The sequence below is a fragment of the Scomber scombrus genome, chromosome 5 (genome assembly GCF_963691925.1).
Source record: "Scomber scombrus chromosome 5, fScoSco1.1, whole genome shotgun sequence".
NCBI lineage: Eukaryota > Metazoa > Chordata > Actinopteri > Scombriformes > Scombridae > Scomber > Scomber scombrus.
In genome coordinates, this window is record NC_084974.1 from 32,397,616 (window position 1) to 32,408,561 (window position 10,946).

Sequence of the window (10,946 nt, forward strand, 5' to 3'; positions counted from 1 at the left end):
CGACTGACTGAGCTTCATTTCCTGATAAGTTTAATAAGTTAGAACTTTGATCTGATCATGTGATTCAGTCATAAATGCAGCCTGACAGCTCTGTGCTGCGTCACATGTTGGTTACACCCATCTACAACCTGTAGACCTGAAGGGAGGGAACAAGGAACTCTGATCCCAGAGTGGAGCTTGTTGTGTTTAAAGAACAGGGACGGTTATCAGGACGAGGAGCCGCACTGTGGATTTAAACTGTGTTTCCTCATTTACAGTAAAGTCTCAGATAAAAGCTGCTCAACATTTAACTTTACTGCTATGTACAAATACTCCATTACAAGTAAAAGTACTGCAGTATTATGAGTGATGTAGTATGCAGTATTACAGTAAAGTACTGCAGTATTATGAGTGATGTAGTATGCAGTATTACAGTAAAAGTAGTGGTTTGGTCCCTCTGACTGATATATTATTAGTAGGGATGCTCAATATTGACTTTTCTGCCGATATCCGATATTCCGATATTGTCCAACTCTTAATTTCCGATACCAATATCACCCGATACGATATTTGCAGGCTTTTCACACCAAAACTATTAGGTAACAACATAACATATCTCTTATTGTTGAATAAACACATTATGCCTAATTTTATTGTGATGCTCCACTGGATGCAAACATAAATGCAACATGGCTCCACATGTAAACACTGTCTGAGCAAAATAAGAGAACAACTTCAACTTAAGTTATGGAACAAAATGCAAATATAACACTGTCATATTTATTATGCTGCTTTGCAGTCATTTACTATCCGTAGGGACACTTGGAAATAGTTCCAAACCACAGACATAAGCCCCGTTTCTGGAGGTGGGACCTTTATAGGAACGTCCTCTCACTCGGTCCTCTCAGCTGTTGGGTCTCCAGCAGAGTAGAACCAGATAGGACCAGATAGGACCAAGATAGGACCCAGGTAGGACCCACCGGACTCTGACGGTGACCTCACAGAGGCGACTCGCCGAAAGCATAACAGAGAAAATGACAACGAGGAGGTAAACCTTCTGTTTGTGTGTTCGTGTACATGGCGGTGGACGCTATGAACTTGTTAGCCACGGTTAGCGACCCACGAGTCTAGCGTGTTGTTGTTATACGTCATCAAGCGCCGGTAAACGTCCCATGCTGCGTTCATGCAGGCTCGGAAATGCTGAAGCCTACAGAACAAACATCGGTTATAAAAACCTGATACAGATACTTCCCGATATAACATTTTTAAGTAAATATCCGACATCCCTAATTATTATATATGACATCATTAGATTATTAATAGTGAAGCATCAGTGTTAGAGCAGCATGTTACTGTTGTAGCTGCTGGAGGTGGAGCTAGTTTACACTACTTTATATACAGTTAGCTAGTTTAGTCCAGTGGTTCCCAACCTAGTGGTGGGGCCCCTCCAAAGGGTCAGCAGATAAATGTGAGGGGAGGTGAGATGATTAATGGGAGAGGAAAGAAGAACAAACTAAGTTCTGATACACAAATTTGTTTTCAGTTTTTGGACTTTTTCTCTAATCTTTGATTTGTGCTGAAATATTGGATCATTTGAACATTTATTGAAATGAAAGCATGTGAGAAGTTTAGAGGGAAAAATCACTATTTGGTGGAGCTGTTAACAACTCATAGACATCATACTGGTTGGGTCTCTGCTCCTCCTGCAGACTCACATATGTCTGCTGCTGTGATCTCTGCTCATAGCTGGCGCCCCCCCCCCCCCCCCACCACCACTTAACCAGCCACAAAAGCTAATGGGAAAAGTCAAATTTAATGGTTCGAGAAGGAGGAGGAGGAGGAGGGGGAGGAGGAGGAGGAGGAGGAGGAGGAGGAGGAGGAGGAGGGGGGGAGGAGGAGGAGGAGGAGAACAGATTTGTCTCAGCTGGAGTTGATCAGACGTCTGCTGCTCGTTAGACTGATGAACTTTCTTCTTCATGATACTCAAACTGCTCAGAGTCAGCTGACCTCTGACCTCTGAGGGAGCACACGGCCTGATGAGAGATGAGTCTGTGTTATCTCTCCTTTCCTTGTTTCCTCTCCTCTGTTCTCCTTTTTTCCTTTCCTCTCTTTTCTCCTTGTTTCCTTTCCTTGTTCCTCTCCTCTTTCTCCTTGTTTCTTATCTTTTCTCCTTGTTTCCTTTCCTCTCTTTTCTCCTTGTTCCCTCTCCTTGTTCCCTTTCCTTGTTTCCTCTCCTCTCTTCCTCCTTGTTTCCTTCCTCTCTTTTCTCCTTGTTTCCTCTTCTTGGTCCCTTTCCTTGTTTCCTCTCCTTTCTTTTCTCCTTGTTTCCTCTCTTTTCTCCTTCTTTCATCTCCTTGTTTCCTCCCCCCTCTATTCTCCTTGTTTCCTCTCCTTGTTTCCTCCCCTCTCTTTTCTCCTTGTTCAATCTCTTTTCTCCTTGTTTCCTCTCCTTGTTTCCTCCCCTCTCTTTTCTCATTGTTTCCTCTCCTTGTTTCCTCTCTTTTCTCCTTGTTTCCTCTCCTTGTTTCCTCTCCTTGTTTCCTCTCTTTTCTCCTTGTTTCCTCTCATTGTTTCCTCTCCTTGCTTCCTCTCCTTGTTTCCTCTGAGTGATGCAGAGTTCAGATTGTTCTCCTGTACTCTCGGCTCATCCTTGATGCATCAGAGTCTTGGTGAGTGTTGAGGAGGAATGACTCCCACTGAGCACAGATTTATTATGATTACATGTGTCTGATGAAGACGACTCCTCATCCTCCTCCTCCTCCTCTTCCTCTCTGTTAATCTGTCACCTGGCTGGTATGTCAGTTTGTGAATTAGAGATTTCTAATTGCTGCTGTTGACTAACTGACCTGCTGTCAGATTACACATTAACTCAGCAGAGAGAGGAGCGTCAGGTGTGTGCGTGTGTGTGTGTGTGTGTGTGTGTGTGTGTGTGTGTGTGTGTGTGTGTGTGTGTGTGTGTGTAGTATAGTATCACCAAACGTCACCTTCTTCCCCTCAGCTTGTCTCTTCAGGTAAAAAAAAACTTTATAATCTTAAAACACAAATATAAATCTAACTTTTAGCTTTTATTTAGTATATATACTGCTTTTATATAATAACAACAGGTCAGATATCTATATAATGTTATAATGTACTGTAGGTTAACTTACTGTATACATTACAATACTACAACTACACATCTGTACAATACTATACTGCAGTATAAAGTACTTTAATAGACTTTACAATACAATATACAGTACTACTCTGCACTATGTAGTACCATCAGTACTACACTGTACTTTGAGCTGCAGTGGTATTAAACTGCAGGGGTATAACGTTTCAGCTCAGGAGGGATTATTTGTGTATTTGTGGTGTTTTTTTTGCTGTTTTTTTTAATCTGCTCAGGTGTTTCTTACCTGTCTGCATGACTTCACCTTTTTTACTAAGTTCATCCTGACGTTGCTGCAGCTCAGCGCTACGTCACTGCGGCCAAACAGCTGATTGGACAGACCCGATCTGTCATCATTACACACACACACACACACACACACACACACACACACACACACACACACACACACACACACACACACACACAGACAGGTGTGCGTGTGTGTGTGTGTGTGTGTGTGTGTGTGTGTGTGTGTGTGTGTGTGTGTGTGTGTGTGTGTGTGTGGAGCTGCTGGAGGTTGTTTCTCTACTTCAGTTCACGTTGAGCTTCACACCCGGACCCTGAGCAGCGAGTCAGGAGATTTTATCGGCTCACTTCTTCTGTCAGGATTTATTTTATATCCGGATTTACACGCAGAAAAAAAGAAAGAAACGTGCTTTTTATTTTTATTTTTGTTTTTTATTTTTTTTCGCGGGAGTGACTCTGCAGCGCTTTTACGCACAGCCTGGTGCAGCACGTGCAGCCTGTGCGCGAAGATCCCGGGAACCTTTGGGTGCTGTGCCGGTCTGAGCCTCAGTGAGTTCACGTGTGTTTCATTTATCTGAGATTTAACAGAGATAAAAGATAAAAGATAAAAAATAAAAAATATAAAGATAGAAAGATAGAAAGATGAATGCATGTTATTAGTTTAATGATTTTAATGTGATGCTGAGTGTTGCTGTGATGCAGGCTGGATGTTAAGCTGCAGGTGAACTGAGGCAATAGGTGGAGGAAAAAGTTATTAAATTAAGTAAAAGCCTTGATTTCTATTTAATTATATTATATTAAATGGATTTCAGTTCTTTAACAGCATGAAAAAAGTAAAAAAATACGAAGAAAAATACTCGATTTGCGTTTGACTTTTACTAGATATTAACTCTTTCGGCTTTTATTGGTTCTTAAAACTTAAGTTTGCAAATAAATAAACAGCAGAAATATGAGATGAATGCATGAATAATATAAATACAGACAGCTGGAGGGAACAGAACAAGTATGTGGGCGAGGAAAATCAACTGTATAGTGTCAGTAGAGATGCATCAAAATATAGTTATTCCAGTTAAATGCAGTATACGCTATTTAATATTGGAGCTATAATTTGATATGTATAATGTGATTAATGTTGTTATTTTATTGATTTGAATGTTATTAATTGAGAGTCCCTGCAGTGATCCTTCAGGGACTCTCAGTATGAACACAGTGAGTTTTCTGTTGTGGTGCTGCTAATAAAACATGGACAGAAGTATGTGGACACTTCTGTTAGTGTGTGGAAATGTTAAAGCTGCAACATCCAGCTGTCAGTCAGACCTCACTGATGCCTGATGTGCAGCCAGAGGCCAACATCTGCAGCCAGAGGCCAACATCTGCAGCCAGAGGCCAACATCTGCAGCCAGAGTCCAACATCTGCTGCAGAGCCTGAGACCTGCTGAACGCTGCTGAGAGGCTGATAGAGCTGCAGAGTCCACACACTCCTGTCCATGTTTGTTTCAGCTGATCAGAGAAAGAAAGAAAGAAAGAAAGAAAGAAAGAAAGAAAGAAAGAAAGAAAGAGAAGTGTTGATCATCACCATATCAACACACAGTCAGCTGGCACTGCTGAGTACACACACACACACACACACACACACACACACACACACACACACACACACACACACACACACACTCTCTTCTCTTCATTCACACACAAACTCTGTCTGCATCTCCCTATAGGGATTCCCTCTCCTCCTCCCTCTCCTCCTCCTCCTCCTCTTCCTCCTCCTCCTCTTCGTCACCACATGCTCCAGCACTTGGCCCGTGGCCCTGACACTGTTGACGTTTCCATGGAAACCCTGGCTTCTCTCTGGGCCCGTGACCCCACTGACCTCATCGCCCTCGAGGAGGAGCGGCACGAGCCGTCGTCTGTGTGGGGTGAGTACTAATACTCCATATACTCCATACTTAAAGTACTAATACTCCATATACTACATACTTAAAGTACTAATACTCCATATACTCCATACTTAAAGTACTGATACTAGAGTATAAAGTACTAATACTCCATATACTACATACTTAAAGTACTGATACTACAGTATAAAGTACTGATACTATAGTATAAAGTACTAATACTCCATATACTCCATACTTAAAGTACTGATACTACAGTATAAAATATTAATACTACAGTATAAAGTATTAATACTACATTAAAGTACTAATACTACATTAAAGTACTGATACTATAGTATAAAGTATTAATACTACAGTACAAAGTATTAATACTACAGTATAAAGTACTGAAAAAGTAAATCTTTTCCTATTTAAATACTTTAAACATTTATTCATCAGTATTCAGTGTTTCTGTTTCCAGTCTTAACTCTCTAAGGTTAAATATATTATTATATATTATTGAACTCGAGGATCTCAGCAGAATTTAAATCACTTTAGCAGAACTGTGATCCAGCAGCACATTTATTTGCTGACTTGGATTTTTTTTACAAAAGGAATAATTTGCACTTTTTGTGTAAATGCCACATTCAGCAGCAGAGTGAGACTCATCCATCAACCCAGGAGCTGCAGAATGTTTCTATAATGTTTTATATTAATATTCATACTTTAGATTTAATCTGCGTCTCCTCGTTCAGAGCTTCAGTTCATCATGTGATGCTGAGCGGCTGCAGTTCCTCTAGCGGCCACTAGATGGTGCTGAAGGGAGCGTAGAGAGACTGAAACACAGTCAGAAATCCAGAGTTAAAGCTCATAAAAGCTAAATTCATGTCTTCTTATGAAGCACAAGGTGTTTGAGTTCAGTTAGGAAGCAGAGTAAATACATCTTAATGCTGTAAAACCTTTATTTATCATGAATAATCATCTACAAACAGCTAATAACTGCTTTATAATTCACTTTAATGTTGCTGTCAGCAGTTAAAAGTCTTTATTAATGTTTAAGTTAAAAGTTAAAACTCAGCTGTAATAATATAAAATATGTCTTCATTAACACTTTAAATGTCCATATATGTATTTTAAACTATTATAGTTTTATATTAACAGTTTGTATACTGATAGTAAATGATATATATATATATATTCCTGTTGTCCTCGAGTCAAGGAAGGAAGGAAGGGAGAAGGAAGGAAAGGAGGAAGGAATGAGGGAAGGAGGAAAGAAGGAAGGAAGGAAAGAAGGACAGAGGAAAGAAGGATGGAAGGAAGGAAAGAAGGAGGGAGGGAGGGAGGACAGAAGGAAGGAAGGAAAGAAAGAGAGAAGGAGGGAGGGAGGAAAGAAGGAAGGAAAGAAGGAGGAAGGGAGGGAGGGAGGGAGGAAGGAAGAAAGGAAGGAAAGAAGGAGGGAGGGAGGAAGGAAGGAAGGAAAGAAGGAAGGAGGAAGGAAGGAGGGAGGGAGGAAGGAAAGAAGGAGGGAGGGAGGAAGGAAGGAAAGAGCAAAGAAGGAAGGAAGGAAGGAAAGAAGGAGGGAGGGAGGAAGGGCAGAAGGAAGGAAAGAAGGAGGGAGGGAGGGAGGAAGGAAGGACAGAAGGAGGGAGGGAGGGAGGAAGGAAGGAAGGAAGGAAAGAAGGGGGGATAGAGGAAGGACAGAAGGAAGGGAGGGAGGAAAGAAAGAGAAGGAGGGAGGGAGGAAAGAAGGAAGGATAGAAGGAGGGAGGGAGGAAGGAAGGAAAGAAGGAGGGAGGGAGGAAGGAAGGAAAGAAGGAAAGGAGGAAGGAAGGAGGGAGGGAAGAAAGAAGGAAGGAAAGAAGGACAGAGGAAAGAATGAAGGAAAGAAGGAAAGAAGGAGGGAAGGAAAGAAGGAGGGAGGGAGGAAGGAAGGAAGGAAAGAAGGAAGGAAGGAGGGAGGGAGGAAGGAAGGAAAGAAGGAAAGAGGGAGGAAGGGAGGAAAGAAGGAGGGAGGAAGGGAGGAAGGAAGGAAAGAAGGAGGGAGGGAGGGAGGAGGGAAGGAAAGAAAGATGGAGGAAGGAAGGGAGGAAAGAAGGAGGGAAGGAAAGAAAGAAGGAGGCAGGGAGGGAGGAAGGAAAGAAGGAGGGAGGGAGAAAGGAAGGAAATAAGGAAGGAAGGAAAGAAGGAGGGAGGGAGGGAGGTTGTACTTGTGACGATACAGAAGCTTTAAGTTACATCAGAGAGAGATTTACTTTATTTTAGAGTTTAACGTTTCTCTTTCTTTCTTTCTTTCTTTCTTTCTTTCTTTCTGTGTTTCAGTGTCAGAGGCTCAGTGTGTTTTAAACTGCTCTCCTCCTGCTGCTGGTCTGATGTGGACAGAGCAGCTCTCTCCTCACCTCCAGAGGAACAAACAGGTACTACAGAAGCTCCCTGAAGCGTTTCTATAGCAACCACATGTTCTATAGCAACCACGTGTTCTATAGCAACCACATGTTTAGTGTAGCTTAATAAGGTTTTCTTTTGTTTTAATGAAGCTCATCTAAACTAGATTAACCCTCCTGTTGTCCTCAAGTCAAGGAAGGGAGAAAGAAGGAAGGAAAGGAGGGAGGAAGAAGGAAAGGAGTGAGGAAAGGAGGAAGAAGGAAGGAAAGGAGTCAGGAAGGAAGGGAGGAAGAAGGAAAGGAGGAAGAAGGAGGAAAGAACGAAGGAAGGGAGGAAGAAGGAAGGAAAGGAGTGAGGAAGAAGGAAGGGAGGAAGAAGGAAGGAAAGGGAGGGGGAAGAAGGAAGGGAGGAAGAAGGAAGGAAAGGAGGAAGGAAGGGAGGAAGAAGGAAGGAAAGGAGGAAGGAAGAAGGAGGGAAGAAGGAAGGAAGGGAGGAAGAAGGAAGGAAAGCAGGGAGGGATGAAGGAAGGAAAGGAGGGAGGAAGAAAGGAGGGAAGGAAGGAAAGAAGGAAAGCAGGAAAGGAAAGAAGGAAGGAAAGGAAAGAAGGAATGGAGGAAGGAAGGAAGGAGGGAAGGTAGGAGGGACGGAGAAAGGGAAAGAGGAAGGGAGGAAGGTAGGGGGAGGAAAGAAAGAGAAAAGGAGGGAGGGAGGAAGGAAGGAAGGAAGGAAAGAAGGAGGGAGGGAGGAAGGACAGAAGGAAGGAAGAAAGGGAGGAAGGAAAGAAGGAACAGTCAAAGCAGACGGGAGGACGACACGAAGGTTAAACACATCCTTCTCCTCTCTGACTAAATGCTCCAGCTCATCCTCCTGCAGCGTGTTTAACATGACGTGTTTTAATGTTTCAGCTTCAGGACACGCTGCTGCAGAGAGAGGAGGAGCTGGTCCGACTGCAGGACGAGAACAACAAGCTCAGAGAGTTCCTCAACTCGTCCTTCGTCAGGAACCTGGAGGAGAAAGCTAAAGTGAGTTCAGCAGCTCAGCCGAGCTATATGGCTATATATAGACCAACGTGTTTCAGCTCATACTTAAACACATTACAAACAACATTTAAATACAACAACAAAAAATAACCAATTATGTGCATCCAGACAAGTATCAGCCAATGGGTAATCTACCAAGATAGGTTGGGTATATGGTCATGTGACCGTTATCCAATAAGAGACATGGGGGACACAATTTAGATTTTAGGCTGCATTTTTGTAGTTTATGGCCCAAATAAAATGGACGTAACATCCGTGACGTCACCCATTGGTTTGTGGACTGCTGCTCGGAGGCCAATTGTATCGGATCTGAGCAGCGCCATTTTAAAAATTTCAGGTGCATGCTGGGAAAAATAAAAACAGGGATTCTACTTATATGGGCATCAGGAGGAGCATGAGGCGCCCTCCTGAACCTGGGAACAAATCAACCTGTCAATCACCACGTAGCCACGCCCTAATGCATACCCTGCTTTATCGTCACATATAAAATCAGGGAGGCCAAAATGTCCCAAATGAACATCATACTGCATTGAAGAAGGCTTTAAACTAGCGATTGAGACCATAAACACATTTTGAAAACGTTTACTGAGGTTAGAAATCAAGTGAGAAGTTGGTGAATTCTCCATTGACTTGTATAGAGACGGAAGTCCTTTTGACACCAAAACGGTCGCCCCCTGGTGGCCTTTTGATAGAATGCAGTTTTAAGTTACTTCCGCGTTGGCCTCATTTCAGAGGACCGGAACTCCCCGCCTGGGTGTCACCCATGTCATTTATTCGATACTCCTCTCACCTCCCTACCTGCCTGCCTGGATAACGATTGGCCAGAAGATGAAGGCCACAAGCCAAAAAGCGTTGGTCTATTAATAAAGTGTTGCTTATTTCAGAGTCTTTCTCCCTTCTCTGTGCACCTCGGATGTCGGCGAAGTTGTGCCAGAAACCAGCTGTAACATTTGAGAAAGGAAAACATTTCTTTTATTTTTACTCCCCTGTGATTGATAACTGATCTCCAACATGTGGTAAAGACCTGCAAGTTGACATTTAAAGAAATCAGCTGAAAACCATCAGTCCATTAAAGGTTTCTGTCCATCTAACCGTAACCCTGTTCCTCTGTCACAGAAGCTGACAGCTGATGGGAGGAAGAAGCTGAAGAGAAACCTGATGTACGTCAGTGATGGACCTCTCCACGGCTTCAGCCATCATCACCATCATCATCATCATCATCTGTCCTCTCAGCAGGTCAGCAAGCGAGTCTGCAGGAACCTCACCGCCGAGTTCTGCTCCGATTTCTCCGAGCCGTCTGACGCTACCTCCTCCGAACCGAACCTGGACCTCTGGGTGCTGCGAACGCTCGGCCTGAAGGACCGAGACACCATCGACACGTCCAACGACTCCTCTTCCTCCTCTGGGTTCAGCCTCGGAGGTTTAGTTTACGATACTTCAGTCACCTCCTCCTCTTCTGAGTACTCCTCTACAAGGAGCTGTGTAGATCCTGCCGTCAGTAACTCAGCGTCAAACTGCTCCAGTCCTCCTGATCAGCGCTCTGACTTTACTTCCTGCGGGCTGAGCAGACGGTGTGACGCTCCCGCAGCTCTGATCAGTAGCTACAACTCAATAACTGCCTTTAATTCGCCTTTAACCGGAGAAACACCAGAGATCTGCTCCCAGCGTCCGGAGGGAAGCCCGGCGGATCCTTCAGCTTACTGGTCACCACTGAAACTCAACCGGACTCCATCACAGGACACGATCCAGTTCAGTCCACCGGCAGAAGGCGTCTACTACTCCCCCATCTCGTCTTCCAGTCCGGTCGTGGAGCAGACATGGAGGCCGATGCGAAGCCGAAGCCCGTTGAGCCCGTCGGCCGGTTCTCAACCTCCAGCGACGCCTCAGACGCCTCGCAGCCGGACCGACTTGGCGTTCAGCATGTGCCTCAGCCCGTCCAGCAGCGTTAAGACCCACAGCTTCCCCCAGGGACAAGCCTTCGTCAGGAAGGACAACAAGGGGAGGTGGAACTTCACCTGGTTGCCCAGACAAGGACCATAGACCCTTCAGCAGGTTACACCACAGGCCAAACGTTTCGGGCTGTAAGTCCGAGTTGGACTTAAAGCTGATTTATTAGACTCGTTTACAGGAGACAGCAACCAGCAAAAGGCCTTAAAGGACATTGATGCAACAGTTTTGGTTCATAAAGACAGAAAATATAACTTTAACCCTCCTGTTGTCTTCAAGGCAAATTTTACCCGTTTTAAAAAATGTTTTTATATCAGA

General features: G+C 43.9%; 1 protein-coding gene across 1 annotated transcript; it reads left to right on the forward strand.

Moving 5' to 3' along the window:
* The first annotated feature begins 5,210 nt into the window (after window positions 1-5,210).
* gmnc (geminin coiled-coil domain containing) lies at window positions 5,211-10,721 on the forward strand. The gene is made up of 4 exons (XM_062419950.1): window positions 5,211-5,298; window positions 7,585-7,673; window positions 8,547-8,663; window positions 9,798-10,721. The coding sequence occupies exons 1-4, from the start codon at window positions 5,211-5,213 to the stop codon at window positions 10,719-10,721; spliced, it is 1,218 nt and encodes a 405-aa protein (XP_062275934.1).
* Window positions 10,722-10,946: the final 225 nt, after the last annotated feature.